This window comes from Leptosomus discolor, chromosome 1 (genome assembly GCF_034619465.1).
Source record: "Leptosomus discolor isolate bLepDis1 chromosome 1, bLepDis1.hap2, whole genome shotgun sequence".
Taxonomy (NCBI): Eukaryota; Metazoa; Chordata; class Aves; order Leptosomiformes; family Leptosomidae; genus Leptosomus; species Leptosomus discolor.
The window spans coordinates 140,311,507-140,333,191 of record NC_141391.1 but is presented as its reverse complement, the minus strand read 5'-3'; the positions used below and the strand labels follow the sequence as shown (position 1 = coordinate 140,333,191).

At 38.5% G+C, this 21,685-nt stretch overlaps 1 protein-coding gene across 1 annotated transcript in view; it reads right to left on the bottom strand.

Annotated features, from left to right (window-relative positions):
* The window catches only part of SMC1B (structural maintenance of chromosomes 1B), a 37,253-nt gene that overhangs the window by 7,043 nt on the left and 8,525 nt on the right, over positions 1-21,685 (bottom strand). Inside the window, exons 8-20 of the mRNA XM_086461114.1 lie at positions 20,875-20,957; positions 19,649-19,856; positions 15,894-16,079; positions 13,511-13,690; positions 12,181-12,327; positions 11,425-11,562; positions 10,810-10,926; positions 7,653-7,759; positions 5,852-5,993; positions 4,252-4,397; positions 2,850-3,003; positions 1,323-1,421; positions 259-415 (exon numbers count right to left, since the gene is read on the bottom strand). Of these exons, the coding sequence (XP_086317240.1) occupies positions 259-415; positions 1,323-1,421; positions 2,850-3,003; positions 4,252-4,397; positions 5,852-5,993; positions 7,653-7,759; positions 10,810-10,926; positions 11,425-11,562; positions 12,181-12,327; positions 13,511-13,690; positions 15,894-16,079; positions 19,649-19,856; positions 20,875-20,957 (1,864 nt within the window). The remainder of the gene's footprint in view (positions 1-258; positions 416-1,322; positions 1,422-2,849; positions 3,004-4,251; positions 4,398-5,851; positions 5,994-7,652; positions 7,760-10,809; positions 10,927-11,424; positions 11,563-12,180; positions 12,328-13,510; positions 13,691-15,893; positions 16,080-19,648; positions 19,857-20,874; positions 20,958-21,685) is intronic.

Genomic DNA, 21,685 nt, shown 5'->3' with positions numbered 1-21,685 from the left:
AATACTTCGTGATGTCATTTGGCCAACACAGTATCTTTCCAATCATTCGAACTGTATTTCAGTAAGACTACTGCAGAGTAAAGTAGATGCTAATAAATTGTTTACACGTAATTAAAAAGACAACTGAGGATAGACACTTGAGTGCAAAAAAATCAAAATATCAAAAAGAAGCAGGACCAACCCCAGAAAGAGGAATTTCAACTGGGGTGAAAATTCTCACAGTCACAAAAGACATTACTATGAAAGACTCAGTGTTACCATCTATTGATTCTTGGAACTTGTCCCGAGCTAGCTGTAATTTCTCTACTGCTCTGAGGTTTGGAGCAGCTGTCTTCATTAAAGTACTCTCTTTAGCTTTTATTTCCTGCTGCATCTGGGTCAGCTGATCCTTTATATCTTTATCAGACTCTAGGTCCTAAAGAAAAAAAAATTAAAATACTAGAGCAGTAAAATTTGCTTTTAGGCCAAGACATTTCAACATATACAGCAAGCACTCATGGTTTCTGAAGAAGTAACCCACTCATCTAATAGATCTAACCGGAAGCACAAGAAAACACAAAACTCCACTCAGAATCTTAGTTCTCAGAATAAATTTACTAAGTCCTAAGTATTCTTCCACAAGACCTTTAAAAACAGACAACAAATTGCCTTCAGCCTAAAAGTCCAGGTTAAAATACAACACAGGAGGAGGGCTAGCTGGCTTCACTACTTGTTTTGTAAGGAAAACCTTTGAACACAGGTTCTTGATGAATTCTTTGAGACCAGTTCCAGTGACAACAGGTTCATCCCTTACTCTGTACCCAGCCTTTGACATTTAATTGTTTTCCTTATGACTAAAAAGGAAAAAAAAAAAAAAAAAAATTACAAAAACCTGCTGAGAAAACATGACCTAACTGCAGAGGGAAGCATGGTAAGTCTCCATCTCTGAAAATACTACAGAGAGAAGGCGGTACAACGCCCCTGGCAGCCAATCACTGGCTTCTAGAGTTTTGAGTCATAATCTACAGTGTTAGAACTTAAAGGCAGAAGGTAAAGGAGGAAGGAAAAATCAGAATTATATGTACTATTTCTCCATTCTATTTTTATGGTTTAAGTAAGCTTTAAACTAAATTTAGTTACATGGGAAATTGACCTATCCAGAAATCCCATACATTAGTGCTATGTATGACTGCAAAATCAAAATACACACACACTTAACAGTGCTTTTAGTAAGTTTAAATTAAAGACTAGGGTGAAAAATAAATAATTGCAACAAATATAATATTTTAAATAAAAAATAAAAAAATCAATCTCTAATAATTTCAAACAACAAAAAAAATTACCTTCAGGTCTTCTGCTAGGCTGCTGTAGTCTATCCGAATTGCCTCTTCCCTTTCATAGATACTTGATGTAGTCTGAGTGCCCTCTGTTTCAGTTCCTAGCTATAAATATGAGGGACATCCTTGTTGAGAAATATGACGGTTAACTTTTAAACTGCTAAAACAATGCATTAAAAGGATATAAAATGAGACAGTGGTAACATGGTATGAGGCCAACTTATTCCTTAGCTCCTCCCCTAGCCAAAACAGAGTTAACAGTTAGTAAAGATCTTGACGAGTCTCATTAAAAACGCACCTTTTAAATGAAGCTGAAAACATCTGCTAATTTGAAGCAAAGATAAAAGCAGCAGCAATTCATTTATAATATATTCAGAACAGTGTGCATACGGTAAATTTTCTGACTGGAAAGATTTGCTTTCCATGATAATTCAATCGCCTTTCAAGGAAAGGCTCTAAGTGTGTAAGTCGAGGCATTTCTTTCACTCAGTTGGCCTCAGAAGAAATGAGCAGCTTCAATTTTCTACAGCGTAAGCACATTATTTTCTGGACATTGTAGGCTTGGATTTCAAATAGCACTCTCCCTTGAACGAAACATGTGCTGCATGCCCTTATCAGTCCCTTTCCCAACAGTGTTTTCCAGAACCAAATCTTACTGGTCTTCTCCGTGCCACTAGTTCAGAATCCAAGTTGTTATTCCTACTGCCCACCTCCTTGGTTTCACCTCTTCCTTATTCATTATCAGGGAGAGCTGAGCTGCCTACATACTCTGACGATTAGGAGTTCATGTGTCCTTCAAAGACTGCCTACCTCACTGCCTTCATTTTGTCTTCTGTCCCACTCATTCATACCTATCCCCCAGCAAAAGTACTCTTTTAAGGAACGGGTTCAGCAAGACTCCTTCCAAATTCAGACTTGGGGCAAGTCCTTCAAAACCCATAGCTCTTTCGTAACAGTGGAGAATGATTAGTTTCTCCTCACAAAAGGTATGCTGGAAAAAGAGGGAAGACTAAGAAAAAATAATGAGGGTCAATCCTCTGAGATCAAGAGTATTTCTATTTTAGCCTTCCCCTGAATACCTACATTTACTGAAGACAAAAGGATGATTTTAGACAGCATTTATATTACAGATGATTAACCAAATATTATCTCAATCCATGTACGTGCCGTATTTATTTACATTTCTGAATTGACCCCTGTGTGTCCTCTCACATCTGTGTATCTGGACTGCTCCTTCATACCAATTTTCTTGTACCACAGCAATTTTATGTATTTTTTATGTAATTAATTACATAATATTTACAAAATATTTATGTATTTCAAATTTCAAGCACAAGCAAAAATACTTGCAAACACTATTTCTGTCTACAAAACCAAACAAAAATCCTTCTCTTGAATGGATGAGGTCTGATCACATGACAACAATGTATTTAACATTACTATATATGACAATCACTCTTGGAAGTATCTTTAAATTCAAGACCAAATAATTGCTGCTCTGTGATATTTATCTTCTGTAAACATTTCAAGTACCTCTACTTCACTGATGTCATCCAGTGATCCAGAGAGGAGCTTTATTTTCAAGTCCTGCACCTTGCATTCAAGAAGCAGATTATGTCGCCTTAATCTCTTCTCCTCCAGAGAGGTTTCTATAGCTGTAGCTTCCTTTTGTAATTTTGTAGCTTCCCTACATACAGAAATGGCACAACACAATTAAAGAGCAGAAGCACTGCTGCCAATTAACATCCACAGCCATACAGCATGAAAAACAGTTACCAAGCACAAAGGGGGCTTTTTCCTTTATAATCCCCATCAAACATAAAGGAAAATGATACTTAACTTCTTCCAACTCCTTCATTCTCCCAAATGAAATTGTGGGGGGAGCTGGGAACCATGCACTGTTCTAGGGCACAAGCTAACACTCTGCTATTCTGTATTAACTCCACCGCAGGGTGAATGTCAGTAGCACGGACATAGTTTCAGTATATTGCCAAGTTCACACTACAATATGTCCAAATATCCGCCTTTCCAAACTACAACTAAACTCTGTTCTGCTCAGCTCTATTGAACATGTACAGAGATCTGACACTTTTAAAATTTAACCAAGTATCATTTATCATTACTCTACTTGAAGTACACCTTGATTCTTTGCAACAAATTCCTTTGATAGCATTAAGTTGCTAAATAAGGCAGAGACATAACAGTTATATATTGTTAAAATTACACACTATAAAATGAATCGCAGGGCCTACAATCTATTGAGTTTATATAAAATTCCACAAGTTTACCTAGCCATACTGTGCCAACATATCGGGTTTTTTCAACATCAAGAAGTTTCCCAAATAAGAGACTTCAAACACATCAATAATAAGCAAGCATTAGAAAACTGAAGTATAAACTGTCCCCAGAACAGCTGATTTAAAAAGAATAGCAAGGACAAAATAGTGACCTAAAATTAGTGTTAGTTTAAGTATCCAACACTTGAAAGGACTGGAGAAAATGAGAGCACTGAAATAATAACAAAAAAAAAATCCGCATTAAGTAAACCAACTGTGCAACACAAACAAAAATATGAAACTTACAGTGAACTTAATATGCCCCTCCCAGTGAAGTTGTAAACAAATGCATACTTAACAGAAGTCACTATGTATTTATCAGAAATCACAGTGAGACCTAACACTAGGTAGATAAGATAATGTTCCATATAGTTTATGGGATGGCTCTCATGAAACTACCTTGTTCTCGCTACTTTTAGGGACCAGATAGTGAATATGAAACACTTTTTAACTAATGCATAGTGTACACGCAAACTGCCATGTCTCTAATGAATGTTTCACAAGAAAACAGAACAAGAGAAATGCAAACATCTGATCACTAACACTCTTCTAAATATTATCATATTAATCACTTTCACAGGAGTACAATTAGTAATTACCTATTAAGAGTTAACAACGTCCTTCTGAACTCTTCAACTTCATTTTGGGTTTTTGTAACCTCAGACTTATGAGCACTTAATCTATCCTTAAGATGTTGCTGCTTCTCCACAATTTCATTCACGTTTCTTAGAAGCTTTTCCTCATTCTGCATAGAAATATTTACATTTTTAACCTTTCACTGAGAATATTGAAACGGAACCTTTATTATACAGAAAGAAAAAGTTAAAAGTTTAAACCTGTTACAATACCTTCAAATGTGTTACAGCATAAAATCTGAAAGGTGCTGGGAAAACAGCCTGTCTTATACACAGGAAGATCCAGATGTTTTGTACACACAGGCACAGCCAGCTCCAGGTTTGGGACTGTACTGGACTAAATTATAAAGCCACCAAACAAGCCAGGGATTGTGGGACACCTAAGATCTGTGGGATAACTCCCTTTTCCTCAGTTAGTCCCTGAGCCCTGCAAGAAGGCTCCCATCTGCTGTACATCTACAACATATTTAGCAACAGCTAAGGTAACCCGAAATCCTTTAAAGGGTATTGTTCGTTAAAGACAAATCCTGAGGCGATCTGCAGAGAACAAAGAATCTGTGGAGGTACTCTAGAAGAGTCTTCCCCTATGCAACCCAAACCAGTGCCAGATTGCTAGAAATTAGGTGCTAGAATATAGTAAACCTAATGCTACATGCATGGAGACGTGGTCCTTAAAAGACTATTATGGCAACCCAATCAAGACTCACTGCTGTTGCAGTATCTGAACAAGGTACCTCCAGAATTTAACACAAACAGTCCTTCTCCAGGACAAAAATACCCGAATTTGCTCGAAGTCGGATTTCAGAAGAATTATGCACACAGGCGTGAAGTCAGACATGTTTCTGCGCATGACTGAGCAAGGGTCTATCGTTTTTCCTCAGCATCAGAAATACATGTCTTCTGACGTTAAAATACAGAATTCAAATGACGCATGTGGGGGTTTTTTTTCCCCACTTTGGGGCAGTTTTACATTTCACTTTTGTTTATTCAAAGCACTATTACACATCTGTTCTCTTTCACTTTCCAGTGCACCACAAGCATAGTTTATTTAACAAGTAACATTCACACAACCAAGAAATTACTTATAAATAAAGAACACTATGAAGGAGGAATCTATACATACTACTACAACTAAAAATCTAAATTAGTTTTCATAGAATTATTTTTAGTCTATTAGTGGCTGTGAAGCACCTTAAAGATGCAAAGCACCAGAGCTGCTTACTTTTACTCATAAAATCTTCTGAAGAACCTCAGCCTAAGGCTACTAGCTTTACCTGTAGTCATATGCTGCCTTTTCATATAAACGAAACACAATAACACAGTGTACATACAGTAACCCAAAATTTAATTTTTAGTAAGCTTGTTTTTAATAACTAAAAAGTACCCTAATCTGACAGGTTATTCCAAGGTTAAAATGCAACTCCATTTTTTTTTAACATTTACAAAGTCAACACTGAATTACGCTCTACAATTACTCAACAGCGTCAACTATGTTTACTGAAAGTTCTAATTCAATCCATTTTTTCCTCTGAGCCCCCAACAGATAGATATATTTTACAGTTACCTTCTGTAGCCCGACAATCTCAGCTTCGTCTTTACGAATGGTTTCCCTCAACTTGCTGACTATGTCTGTTAATTTTTGTAGATGATCACGAACATATTCCAGCTGAACGTTTAGTCGTGTCTTCTGATTTTCAAACTCCAGTCTAGTCAAAATACAGTATTTCAAACCAACACTTACAAAGCAGGCTAGTAACCGTGATTTTAAGTTATTACAAGATATGTTTTCACTTTGACTATTTAGATAGCATTTTTGTATCTCCTACGTGAACACAAGAATTTGCATACATTTGGCTCATCGATTCTACTACACCACATCCTGTGGATATACGGGAAGTTACAAAAATACAGTGGTAATAGTTTGAAAAATATAATATAAGGATAACAGTACGGCCACATTCAATATGGAAAGTGACACTAAAAGCTCGATTATCTTGGTGTCTGTAAACGATGCAGATAGGAGCTCGGCAAAAGCTACGCTGATGCTGTGTATTTACCTAATGCCTGCGCTCCCTGCTCAGCCTCTGCAAGCCTCCTAGTCAGCTGGCATGTATGTTTATCTGAGTATTAAAAGGAACCTGTCTCAGTTGGGAGATGGCAATTAAGAAGCATGAGAGCAGAGCTTTTAAAGCCATGTTCAGCCTTGCTTACCATCTCTCAGTTGAGATCTGTACTTGTTTATAGGGGTAAAATGGCAGAAACTTCTTCACATGCTGCTGTGAGAGAAGACTGAAGAAAAACTCAGCAGCTGTTTACAGAGGTCTTCTCTCAGCTGTTACTGTCTGCCCCTGAGCTTCTGAGCTTAGAGCTTCCCAACCCAGTTACTACCAGTGCTGCATCTCTGGTTCAGGCACACCACCAGCTCCAGGCTCCTTAGACCTGGGCAAGAAGTCATCATAGCATGGGCTTACAGGACTAATGATGGCACGTTAGGGCACAAGCAAGGCCAAGGCAGTGTAGCGTAGGACCATGCAAAAAGCTCCTGTTTTCACTGTTCTATTACTCACTTCCTACACTTCATGAGACTTCAGTTCTTGCAGACACAAATAAATGATCAAATCACTTCAGCCGGCAGGTGCTTTAACTGTAACTAAGTGCACTGCACTACTACTTCATTGCAGCCCTAGCCAAAAACATACATTTGGACTAGTTTCTGAAAACCAGACAGTCTCTTAGCAGCTGAAGAGACAGCTGAGAAGAAAATGGGAGTTCAGTGCTAGCTACATTGTGCTAGCTAGTTCAGTGCTACATCACACTAATCATGTAGAAAAGATGTACTTTCTGTACTGTCAGGAAATGCACAAACTACCATCTGCCTGAAAATGCCTGTAGTACAAGGAGATAGTTTATTTCAACATTCTCATTCTTTAAGGTATAAATTTGTGGTCCTGTGAGAAAATTAAGGTCCTGTTTTCCTTAACAGTATGTTCCTATACCAAATCACTGCATCTTACACCCAGTTCTCTAAGATTTTTGAGACGTAAGCAAGCTTTCATGCCATCCTCAACTTGTGATAGAGCCATTTTTCAATGTGGATTTTAGAAAATTGTTCTTTATTTTTCAACGATAGTGCTACCAAAATAGTAAATTTTACCTTTCAAGTTTGTTGCAAAATGTCACTGACTATAACTGTCTAATAAACCCAATCCACAGCAGTGCAACTGCTAACTAATCCTTGCAGTGACAATATAACCTTTTACAGTCTTCTAGGTTTTTATGGTACTTCCTGTGATGAAGTCACTCATTTAGCAGTGTGCCCAGTCTATGACAAACCACTTCTTTACATTTGAATTACAAATAATCACCTTCTCTTATCAATCTCCTCTTGTTGTCTCATACGTTCTTGATCATACACACGAATATTTTCTATACCAATTTCTTCACAGAATTCCCGGAAAACAGCATCTTCAGCCTTTGAATAAAGAGAAAAGGAGCAAAATATGTTTATACTATTTTGCAACTCACAGAAGTAAAACATTTAGACAATCACTTCATGTTACATGCTGGATTTTCAATGTACTTTAAGAAACAGCAAACTGAACTACTGAGAAATAATCTGTACTTGAAATTTTCAAATAACACTTCCAGTACAAATACCAGATACAAGGCATATGATCAGCAAAAGGTAACTCTGATCTAAGCTCTTCTTGACAGCACCAACTTCCCTGGTTTTGTCTGTTGTTCCCAGTCAGGTGAGGAAGAGAAAGCTGAATGGTATACTAATCAGACACACCAGGTTTCTTGGTGCAGTTCAGTTCTTCATTTTAATCCTTTCAAGTGATTCATAAATATTAATTGCTATGTTCCATTTACAGCAAAGCCACAGCAAAAAAACCTGCTACAGAATCTCTCCTTTCCTAATTATACAGTATATACCAACAAAAGCTTCAGACAAAACCTGTCCTCATTTTAATGAGCACTTTAAGCAAACAAATAGCGGATATGGCAGGAGCGAACTAAGAAATAGCAACAGCCGACAGCATTTAAAAGGAAACTCAAACTGCACAAAATTTTAAGAGAACTTTACAGGTCAAAATCCAGTACTGTTTATATTGGTTTGCTACGCAGGCTTGTTTAACCAGGTATCAAATACCACATCAAATCGAGTTATATTATTCCGGTAATACCATTGTTTGGAAACTGATGCCCAGCCTCCATTTGGGCTTTTTTGCAGAACAAGCAAAAGAAAAGTTCCCTGGATCTGGAATTCTTATAGCCTAAACACCAGTGACTTTCTCCATGCCTGCAGATGACAGACATCTGTACTGTCTCACGACTGCACCACAAGCAAGACAAGAGAACGTGAAGCAGATTTGGCTTCTTTTTACATGCAGAATTCCAGTCAGATTAATCCAAGAAAGATTGATGAGAATGTATCAGAGGCCAGGAACTAAGTTACACATTTATTCCATATTCCAAATATCTACAGACAGGGGTGAGGAATCTCTAAGAATCCACATTTACATAAGCATCTAGGTGCAGGGCTGTGAATTTTCCAGATAAAACTGCAGCACCACTTTTCCACAGTCTGTACCACGTTTCTTTGTTTGGCCAGAATAGGAACAAAGACAGCTTCCAGAGAGCAGGAGAGATGAGGTGCTTATTTCTCAGAGAGGCCAGTTATTGTCTGCTCTAGTACAACACAGTACAAAACCCTTCTTGGTATCAGATTAGGATTTACTGCTATTCAATTCCCTGAATGCCTTCAGTCTCTTCACGACAACCATACTTTTGAATTTGTTAGCTGTCTGTACAATCTGTGCTGGGGACCATGGGAAGATTAGAGAACAATAGGGAAAATGAGGTATGAGATGGCAGAACACTGCAGAAAAAAACAGCTGGGAAACCTAACTGCTGGATCACACATCAGAGAACTTTTCCTGTTGCTGATAAAAAGCAGAAAGGAGCAGGTTCTAATGACAAAAGCTGTTTAGTACCATGACAGATAATGAATTTGGACAGGTGGGGATAGCATAACATCCTTAAGCTCTGCATCAGCTACCCCTCAAAAAAAAAGGGAAAGCAAAGAAAACTCAGTTACATCACAGGCTAGCTCCATCTTCCATGACTTGGACTCCAAAGGAATGTAGGCATACAACAGTCTTAAAAAAACAAAACAAAAAAACCCCAAAACAAACCCCAAACCCACAACATCCAGAAAACCCAACAAACCCAAAACACCCCATTCCCCTTCCCACCCAAACAAACAAAAAACCCAAAACAAAACAGTGGAATGAGGAATTTGCTGACAATCAACACGGACACCTCAACCATTCTCCCAGGGTAATCAGAGCGCACAGAAAATAAAGCACAGATGTTGGCTACTTCCCAAGAAGAGAAAGGAGTCTTCACACTATGCTGCTCTTTATCTGCTTTTCTAGCATACAGTGGTGTAACAGGTCTAATGTAGACATGACAGCTGTAGAGTTCAGAACAAAGCACTCCAGCTGTGCTGAGAACTGTTCTCAGCTCTAGAAAACTGATACAGAGCTCTCCTCCTAATGGCATGAGCAGGCCTATCTATCGTGCCCTATGGGTTGCAGCAGTGCTGCATCTTCTCTTCTCCAGATGAAAAGATAGATAAAGCATTTCCATGCAGACACTGAACAGGGTCCTGCTGTGACTGCAGTGAGAATGATTTTCAGCAGGACAGTCACCTGTGCACAGACTGTCTACCTAGTGAGTGCACTGATACCTGAGAGATCTGCAAATCTCGTGAGTGTGTACGGAGTTTACTGCACGTACACACTGTCACAGATCTACATCGGCCAGCCAGACTTCACACCAGAAGAAGGTTACAGTGTAGTCATGCAGTCACGCTGCGTAATTATGTCTCCACAAAAAGGAAAGATCCTGTAACTACAGTTTCTTACAAAGAACTTGGACAGTAGAGTCTGACAAAGAATTAGCTGATACTTATCAAATTTCACCCCAAGACCTAGACTGGGATTTGAGCTACAGTGAAAGTTTGCACTGAGAGCTCTAAGGCTGCGAACTTTGATGGACTGTCCCTGATCGATACCACAAAGGGTAAATCCTACTTATTAGTAGAGCAGGAAAAGGTAGGGGAAAACCAACCCATCTTTTTCAAACTCAAAAATTGTCTCCTATGTAAAATGAAATTATGGTGTATATATCAAGCAAAGCTTCACCTAATATTCAAGAAGTAGATGGATTTGGTTGTTTGGGTTTGTGTTTGGCACGTACACGTCCTTTGATTTTAAGGAAATCGATTTGCAAAGCTACGATACATGTATCCTAACATCCAAGTGCACTTCTGTTCATAATTACCGTGGTAAGAGAGGTAGAGAATGTGAGAAGATTGCTGGAGTAACTTATAAGCCTTCTCAACAAAGTTTTACAAAGTTAAAAGCTGACCAGGTTCTAGAAGTCAGCAGGAACAGAAAGAAATTTCTGTAGTCTAATAGCATAGGCTGTCGCGACTACGACAGAAGGCATTACCTCATTAATTTTCTTCTGAAATTCTTCTATTCTTTCTTTTCTTTGTGCTACTCCTTCATTCAGCATATCATGCTGAGACTCAATATTTACCAGTTCACTTTCCAGTTTTGATTTTTCCTAGACAGAAAGCGAAAAGATACTAATTTTTCTTAAAAGGACGGTCAACTTGCTAGAAATTGAGACAGCTCTGTTCCAGATTAACTATTCCAGATGTTCTGATTAAAAAACTTTAAATATGTTCTTCTCAAATGCCACTTACCCACTATTATTGCCAATTTACATGCAATGATTACAGTTTTAATAAGGAGAAAAGCAAATTACATAAGTATCCTTTAAATTGCATTTTAATTTACAACTTCTGAGGGTTACTAAATGATAAACCGAGCTTATCAGAAATTCAAACTTAAAACCAAAACCAGAAAAAGCCTCGTGTAAATTACTTTGTCATCTTGTTTTTTATATTTTATTAATTCCTCAGTCATGACTGCTCTATGTAAAACAAACTGAATTAAAAAAAACTACATAAGGAATTAGTATTTATTTCACCAGTAATCACAGCTTAGGTAAAGAGACACAGTTATTAAACATGAAAATTATAAAGGTTTAGTACTACACCGTGTAGAGATTAGCGAGATGTTTCTTTTTAATAAGCTCCAATTCACTCTGTGAATATTTAAGTCGTGTCTGAGTTCCGTGGCATTGAGCATGTAACTGCTTCAAGTCAGCCTCCTTACGTTTGATCTTCATTAAGTCCTAGAAAAATATTACGATTGGAGAAAAAGCATTTTAAACAAAAGGTAATTTTTTTGGCAATTACTCATTTGTCAGATTTACACACTACATAAAACTCACTGCCATAGGCCCCATTCAGGTAAATGCTGATAGCACTGGTCATATTCAAGAGTTGGTTTGTAACAGATTTATTTCTGAAAAGAAAGCATTTCCTTGCTAATTCCTAAATTCCTAACTCTACCCCTCTTTCAAAATAACTAGAGGTATGACAAGTTGTCTTACACTAACAGATTTTGGTCTGTGCAAATATTTTTATGTTGACAGAATGTATCATCTTTTTCACTAAAAGTCTTCAGATACTTTGAAAAAACAGCTCTTTTCCTTGAAGTGACTTGTACCAACAGTGTTGTCCCAGTTCTCTACCTCTGTGATACATGAACCAACCCACCAGCTAAGGACAGAGACCCACAGTTGATTACAATTAACTAGAAGAGGATAAACAGCTTCCATGTCCTTGTCTGCATCTTCTAGAACTTTTTAAAAACACCTTTATAAAAAATCATCTTCCCGTAGCTGAATTAAGATGCAACTTTTACTCCTTTATGCCTTTTTCAATTAAGTGCTTTTAAAGAGACCTACCTTTAACTCATTAATCAAGCTATCTCTTCTTTCTTTCATTTTATTAATTTCTTTATCATCCCAACATCTAGCTTTGAATCTTAAATCACTTGATCCTCCAGAAATCACTCCAGATTTCAAAAATAAAGTTCCATCAAGAGCCACTGTCTGGAAGAAAAAAATAAAATTAAAAACAAATACATCTGAACACAAAGCAGCCAAAACACCTCATGAACTAGTGCACCAACACATGGTAGCTAAACAAATAACAACCGCATCTTAGTTGGACTCCAATTTCTTTTTCCTGTTCCAAACATGGTAACAAGAGATGCATGAAGCCACAAAAAAAGTCTGTTGTTTCTTGGCACTAGTCACATTTTAGTATTATGACAACAGATCAGAACAGGAAATAAAATTGTGTAATTTCCTTGTATTTAGGAAATTGAGACATTTTGTGTATACACCAGCTACTTAGAAGGTTATGTCTGGCTCAGCAGAGCAAACCAAGCAATGCGATAATGGAATGAAGGAAACCAGCTCATTTGTAAACAGAAAGCGTAAGTTTCAGTAAAGAACTTGGGTTCTTTTTGTGACTTAACTGGATTCCAAGTAAACCTGACTTCACACTCACCTTCAACTTTAAGATGTTTTAATCAAGATTCTTAAAGGTTTACTAAGTGCATAAAAGGGCTCTACAGACTGTGACAGCAACAGAGCTACAGATAAGAACTTCAGGAAGAGACAGAGAAGCTTCCAGTCCTCAACACAATCTACATCTACAACTACAAGATTCTGTCAGATCTTTTAAAGTATTTTTGGAAGCATTTCTTCATAGAAAACGTAGCAAGATAAATTTCGTATTTTTAGATCAGACAGCTGATTAGGATTATCCCATGCCTGAAGAGGATTATCCCTCCTTCCTCCTCCTCCATTTCATCAAGAGGACCATAACAAAAAAAGCATATTTGGACATTTAACTATCCTCTAATTTACCTCCTTTTTCCAGGAAATCACTTAAACATAGAATCATAGAACAGTTTTGGTTGGAAGAGACCTTCAAGATCATAGAGTCGAACCTTTGTCCCAGCTCTACCAACACCACTAAACCATGTTCCTAAGTACAACATCTACCCGCCTCTTAAAACACCTCCAGGGATGGTGACTCCACCACCTCCCTGGGCAAGCTGTTCCAATGCCTGACAGCCCTTTCAGTAAACAAATTCTTCCTAATATCGTACCATTCTGTGTTTATCTGCAGTAGTTCATGGGATGTTTATAGAAGAATTATTTAAATAGCATCAAATACACAACTGCAATGAAAAACATAATGCAACAAAATTCAGCTTCTTACTTTCAACCTCACTGGTCCATCAAACGCTATCTGTTTCGCTTCTTTAACTGTTTCACAGACCAAGCCATTCCCACTCACAAACTGAATCACTTTTTTCAGCGGAGCAAATGGAGTTTGTACAACATCCACCATCATTTTAGCTCCTTTTATCTCTCTTAACTTCTCGTTGATTGGTCTAACCTGTAAAGCAAGTAAGTGGTGTTTAGAAATCATGTTGTAACAGCAAAGCAGGTCCAAATCTGAGTGGTCTGGGGATAGGATGTATGAGTCAAAAGAATGCAAGTCCCAGTCACTACAAGACTAGAAACAGATCTTGTTTTCATATTCTGTGTATACTAGAGTCCTTAAATCTGTAAAACCTATTTCACTGTGCACAAAATGTGAGTACAGTAACGCACATAGCACGGGGAATAAACAAGATGAGTTAAGAGATCTATGTGCAGTTGCAGGGCTACAATCTTCCTGGGATCACGGAGACATGTGGGATGGAGAGGGCTACAGGCTGTTTAGGAAGGACAGGCTGGGAAGACGAGGAGGTGGAGTTGCCCTGTATGTGAACAGCTGAAATGCACAGAGCTCTGCCTGCGGATGGACAATGAGCCACCTGAGAGCTCACGGGTAAGGACTGAAGAATGAACTGGTGAAGAACACTGTACTGGGTGTCTGCTGCAGACCACCTGACCAGGATGAACAAGCAAATGAGGCCTTCTACAGACAGCTAAAAGCAGCTGTCACATTCACAGGCCGTGGTCCTCACAGGGAACTTGAACTACCCTGATATCTGCTACAGGGACAACATAGCAGGGCATAAGAAATCCAGGCAGTTCCTGGGAAGCATTGATGACAACTTCTTCACCCAAATGACAGACAAGCCAACGAGGAGAGGTGCTCTGCTGGATCTCATACTCATCAACAAGGAGAGGCTTGCTGGGGATGGGAAAGTCAAAGGCAGCCCCAGCTGCAGAGAGCATGAGATAGGAGAGTTCAGGGTCCTGAGAGAAGGGAGCAGGGCAAAAGGCAAGCTCACAATCCCGGACTTCAGGAGAACAGACTTCTGCCTCTTCAAACATCTGCTTAGTAAAGTCCAATAGGATAAGGCCTCTGAGTGAAGAGGAGCCCAGGAATGCTGGTTAATATTCAAGTATTGTCTCCTTCAGCCTTAAGAGCAATCATCCCAATGAGCAGGAAGTCAGGCAAAAAAGCCAGGAGGTCTACACGGATAAACAAGTAGCTTCTGGCAAAACTCAAACACAAAAAGGAAGCATATAGAAGGTGGGGGCAGGGAGAGGTAACCTGGGAGGAATATAGAGGCATTGTACAAGCATGCAGATACGGGGTTAGGAAAGCCAGTGCCCAACTGGAATTGAATGTGGCAAGGGATGTCAAAGAAATGGCTTCTCTAAGTACAGAGGCAACAAAATGAAGATGAGGGAAAATGTGGGCCTGCTGCTGAATGAGGCAGGGGAACTAATGATACAGGACATGGAATTCCATCTTCACCTCAGTCTTTACTAGCATGACTGGCCTCCAGGAATCCTGCGTTCCAGAGACCAGGGGAAAAGGCTGGAACAAGGAAGATCTCCCAGTATCTTTCAAAGATCGTGGCAACTGAAAGAAGTCCCCAAGGACTGGAGAAAGACAAGCGCGACTCCTGTGTCCAAAATGGGGCAAGAAAGAAGACCCAGGGACTACAGGACAGTCAGCCTCACATTGATCCCTGGGAAGGGGAAGGAGCAAGTAATTCTAGAAACCATTTCCAGGCACATGAACAGCAAGAAAGTCTTTGAGCATTAGTCAGCATGGATTCACCAAGCTGGTCATGCTTGACCAACCTGACAACCTTCTACAATGAAATGACTGGCCTGGTAGATGACGAGAGAGCAGTGGACACTGTCTACCTAGACTTCAGGAAGTCTTTCAAGCACTGTGTCCTGTAAGATTTTCATAGAGAAGCTGAAGAAATATGGTCTGGCTGAACAGGCAGTGAGGTGGACTGAAAACTGGCTGAACAGACAGGCTCACAGGGTGGTGACTGGTGGCACAAAGTCCAGTTGGAAGCCAGGAACCAACCACGTCAATACTGTGACCAATCCCGTTCAACATCTTAATTAATTATCTGGACGATGGGGTAGAGCATACCCTCATCAAGTCTGCCGATGACAAAACACCAGAAGGAACAGCTGATATGCCAGATGGTCACGTTGCCATCCAGAAGAACCTCAGCAGGCTGGAGAAATGGGCTGACAGGAACTTCTTGAAGTTCACCCCGTAAGCGCTTTGCCTTAACTCTTAAGCCTATTTTAGCTAAGCCTAAATAAGCCAACATCAAGATTTACCGGTGTATTAACTTGCCGATGACAGGAAAAAGAAAAAGTGTACTTACATCAAGGTAATCCAAAGCAAGAAAAGTTTCAGGTTCAGCTCGTTCTTGTTTTAGGAACCGAATGCAATCTCTTGCTGTTTTTTCAGTGGCAACAACAATAGCAGTCATGTATTTGCTGAATACCTTGGTAACAGCAAGCTGGTATTTTTTATGAATAGGATGACACAGGTCGAGCAGTCTTCCAAACTGAAGATAAAAATATACAGAAATATTAGTAAGTTACATTAGCTATCAAATAATTTTTCTGCATAGGAAACACTGAAATAGCAAGAGGAAAACATGTAATATATCTACCAGCTGCACTCTTACAATGGCTGTACATCAGGAAAAAACAGAAATTGTAACAGTCATCAATCCAAATTGCAAAGTATGCCTTCAAAATCTGAAGGGATTTAATTTTTTCCCTGAGGTTTCAGTTACGCATCTCAATGTTTCACTTAGAATCTCTAGCAGACACTTCCAGAAGTGTGACAGAGTGAAAACAGTGAAGTTCACTAAGCACCTTTTTTTGGAGAGAAAGTATCTAACACACAGGAAGATCTCTGAATGACAATAAGGTCTTTAAAATAAATAGAACTGGTAACTGGAAAATGGTATCAAGAGAGGCACTATTCCAGTTTCAATGCAAAAAAGAAGTACCTGCTTACTTTAGTAGCATGAAAAAAATAAAACCTGCTTTTCTTGTACTGCATAGTCCAAGTAATCAAGCCCATTTTGCTCTATTTTGAAATAACACCTCCATAGATAAAAGTAATTACTTCTTTGTTATACATTCTCCTTTAAGATCTTCTGTTCCATTTTTGTATTTATACATACAATTGAGCTTTCCTCGAGTGATTAAAGCTACTAATACACATTCTAAACATTATAACCTGTGAATTCATGCAAGAACAATTTTTCCGTTTGTTGACATACAGCTACTGGTCTCCTCTTGAGTATCTACAGTTTTAACCTCATCGAATTTAAACAAATGAAAACACGATGAGAACTGGTAAGAGTTGTATGTGATAGGTTATGCATGCTACTATCTCAAGAATGATATCACTGAGATTATTTCCATGAGACCAAATTGTGGTCTACCATGATCTACTTCCCTACCCTCCTCTTGTCAAATGTTCTCCCTTTTCTGAAAAGCAGTAGAAGCAAGGATAATACAAACACTACAAGTTTCTTTATTTAGTTTCCTCATTTTCTCACACAGTGTCATCTACTTGGATGTTTCTATATGCAGCTCAGACACGTGATGTTTCAGATATCCAAAACTGTACAGAAGATCTATGTATTTTCAGACACAGGCATATGAGTGCAGATGGAAAGCCATATTTCTGTGAATACAAATATTGACAGCCCAACTGAATCTGTAACAATAGCAATCTTGCCAATTAAAACTACCAATATAAACACGCTGTTTTGAGAATGAAATTGTTAAGAACTGTAATCAGCTGCAAAATTCGCTTTGTTGATCAGACAAATCCGTGAAAATGTACACATCACTCATACAGCAGGAATCACATTGCTGCATGGCTATTCCAGTACCTAGAACATTCACCAACCATTACAAGAATGTTTTAACAGAATGTCCTGGGTTACAGTGTAAAATGTGCCAAAAGGAAAAAAAATATTCTATTACCATCTTCAGGAGCTGTTGAGACCAGGTGGGGCGGTGCTCCCTGCCTCCCCCCTCTGGACTATCTCCTGTTACTGGGCACAGCAATGCCTTATCGCCTGACCCATCGATAACTCGCTCCTGGGCTATCTCCTGTTAATGGCCCATCAAGGAACTGCCTCACGACTCCCCATCCCATTGTGAGATGCTCCACCCGGGGGGAAGGAGCCAAGCAGTCCATGCCAAATAAAAACGGAGATCTCCAACACCCTAGCAGCCTTCTTCCACTGGATTCCCAGAGAAGCTTTTCCCCCCACTGGAGTTCCAGAGGACAAGAGCTACCTACCTACCACTGGACCTTCGGAGGAAGACCAGACCCTTTTACCTGATTGCTGCTTCCAAAGAACTACATCCATCACTTCAGGAGGACCACAGCCACCATCTTATCGGACTGCTACTGCCACCCTAACAGGGTGTCAGGTTGTATTTCTGACTCTGTCAGTGTAAACCAGTGGGTTGTTTGGTTTTTTCCCTGCCTTGTGTTATATATATATATATATATATATATATTAGTAAAGAACTGTTATTCCTATTCCCCATATCTTTGCCTGAACGCCCGTTAATTTCAAAATTATAATAATTTGGAGGGAAGGGGGTTGCACTTTCCATTTCAAGGGAGGCTCCTGCCTTCCTCCACAGACACCTGCCTTTCAAACCAAGACACATAAGAACAAAAGCTTTAAAACGGATGCAAGAACTAAACATTTAGAAGCAGTATGCCATTTTTGTCTATAAAATTCAGGAGAACAACACCAAGATTTCCTCCAGTTCTGCCTCAGTACTTAGCAGACTACCAGAAGATGAAACATCTCATGACCATTCCATCTCGAGACTTTAATTTGGATTGTGTTCAGCAATCTCAAAGGAGTACACCAGAGCAAAGGAGCAGCTGAGAAGCAACTCTGTTGCCTCATATGCTAGTGTTGGGAAAACTAGTGCAGGAACAAAGGTAATGGAAGCAGGTATTGTTAAGACTTTCTGTAATGGGATAATTTATGTAACCTAATCAACTTATCTACTTTTCACTTCTTAGAAGCCATCATATCTGTAAATACTCTTAAATTTGCAGCTCCTGAAGCTGAATAGCAGAGAACATGGGGAACGCCAGCTCTCCCCTAAGCCAGCACAGTATCACCATTCTGATCTAGCTCTCAAATAGGGAAACAACGCAAAGAGTGAGCAAAAAAGAGATATATCAATCATCTTTTTGATTTTTTGGAACACCTTGTTGACACAGATGAAAAAAAATCTGAAGAACAGATGAAAAGCAAATTTCTTAATATCTTGAAAAAACAAAAGGATCAGACACGTGCCAGATTCTGAGGAAGTTTTGCAAAAGAAAAGAAGCAAAGAACAACAGGAAACATTTTATTTTTTATGTTCTTATGGCAGCACTAGTAAGCAGAGATAAGTCACCTTCTAAACATTAAAAAAAAATTCTCAGCTTGTACATCTCAACTGACTATGTGTATCAAAGAGGACATATACTGAGACATACTTGGAGACCAACTATTCATCTGACTAGTTATTTAAAAGTTCCTATTTGGAATAGCTCCCAATGTTGGAGTAAATATTTTGAAGTGTCAATAAAACAATCAGTGTCTACCGACAATTCAGAATCAATACACAAAACACTTAGATTTCTCTTCAGTAATACCAAACGGTAACTGATAAGCAAAGACAGACCACTTTGTAACATAAAAATCTCATGCACCTGAACAAAATCATCCTTTTGGAGAAGCAGTCTTTCTAGAACAAATGTTCTCGCAGCTAACCTTCCCATTCACATGTTCAAAGTCAGTCAGTCAAAAATATGTTTGAGGAGAAGAAAACAAAACCAAAAGTTAAAAAAAAAAAATTGAACACAAGATCAAAATTATTCTTTGGCGCAAGCAGTAATCTGTCTGTTTTTGGAAACTGTGAAAAATAATGACAGCATACACTACCATTCTTTCAGTAATACTATCTCACCAAGCTCACTCAAGTAAGCTTGAAGTCTAAAATAATATTCAAGACAGTCCAATTTACTCTAACTGCTTACTCAGCCTTAATTCTAAAATAAGGCATTTAAATGAGGCCATTCAATTACCACAGAATCCGGATATAGTCTTTTGAGACTTTCCAGGATCTCTGCTTTCATTTGCTGACGCCTTCCTTCATGGTAATCAATTTTGGCATTCTGCAGTTCACCAACTATTTTGTTCAATTCTTCATTCACTTCAGCCATTCGTGTTGTCGCATTTTCCATTTCTTTAGTCAGCACTTCCTCTTGCTGTTTCTTCTCTGCTAATGATTCACTTCGAAGGGAAGCAAAAATAGTAAAGTAATTTACTATTTCATTTATACAAGCTTTTTGCTTATAAAATTTAAGTCATTCCGTGGTCACAGACTATGAAAATCATTAAAGATTTTAAATATCTATAAGAAGCTACTTCTTATACGAGTCGCATTCTATAGTATAAGCCATTTTTAATGTTTCAAAATTGAGTCAGGTGAGAGTCTTTGTCTGTGTAACACAACCATACTGTTTCATCCTCCATCAAGAAAAGGTCTGGTATTGTAAGACTAAGCAGGACTGAGAATTCTCATGTAAAATTATGACTCACTTTACACACTTACCAAAGTCATTAGGGCTCTACCACACTCTACTACACCTACTTAATTAAAAGTAATTTTGCATCATACCAACCACAATGGGTCTGCTGCTCCCCATATATGGCAGAACTTTGTTCAGTACACAGCATTAAGCCCAAGCACACACTGCAGATGCACAGGAAAAGACAGGTCAGGGAGAAAAAAAAATTAAAAAATCTCTGGAGACCACCTACTCTGACCTCCTGCACAAAACACAGGCTAACGTCAAAGTTAGTTCAGGTTGCTCAATGAAGGGCTTATAGCCTATCTCACAAAGACTAAAAATGCAGTAGAAGACAAGACCCAGTAAGCAAGAACTGAGCTGTGCTCCTAATACTCTGTGTAAATATTAACTGCTTCCTAGAGCAGCACAACTACACAACCGCCCTGTTCTCTCATTTGGAATCTATACACTAATAGACCCACATCCTATCTGTAGTGACGTAATTTGCACACCCACAAGAAATTAGAAGCAACTGTAAAACTGTTTCAAACATACAGATGAGTCATCATAATTCCTACTTTATTCTGACAGCTAAAGTAACTGAATTATTAATTAGAATTAGTAAGAATTCTAGTCCTTATTAAAATTGGAAAGAAAAGAATTAGAAACCTGCTATGTTAATTTGAAAATATATAATACACAAGAAATCCAATTAGCTTTTAATGCTTTAAACATACGTGCATTTCTTGGCATATTCTTCCAACTTCTCTATTCGTTTTTTATGCTCTTCTATCTGTTCCACAGTCTGTTTTATGTTTTCCTATGCAGTCACAAACAGAACGTGTTAAAAGCAAGCCAGAGGAAAACAACAGTTTTATAGCAAGATACAAAGTTCTTAATTCAGAACAAGTACAGAGATACATCTTTTCTTCCTTGTTGGTATTCCATGCTGAAGTAATAGCATCTCTCTTTCAATACTATGCCAATATTGCCAAATTGCACCATGAATAACATAGGAAAATTTTTTTATCAAGTCCATTACTAGATTTTGCATGTTTGGCTACAGTTCAGAGAAAGTCTTTTCAGCACAAAGAATCATGACACCACCAAAGAATAGAACTTCAAACACAGTGTTAGTACATTACAGGTGTTAAAACAAAAAAGGTGCTTTTCTTGGCCTGAGATTAATAGAAGCTTTCTCCTAAGGACACAGGAAGAAGACATAGAAATTCCAACCTGACAGAAAAGCATTGTACTAAAAAAACAAGCGAAGAATGAAACAAGCATTTTCAATTACTCAAATTGAATAAAAATACATTAATAAAAGCAAATGAAAGGGGGGGGGGAAGTGTTACCCACACATTTTACAAAGCCTTAATTTAACTTCTGAAATCCTTATGACCTTTTAGAATAGGTCTAGGGACGGAGAGTCCACAACCTCTTTGTGCAATGTCTGACTATCCTTGAGATGAAACGGTTTACCTAATAGCTATTCAGAATTCCCCACGTTCAAAGCTGTGCCTGTTGTCTCCCACCCTATCATCGCAC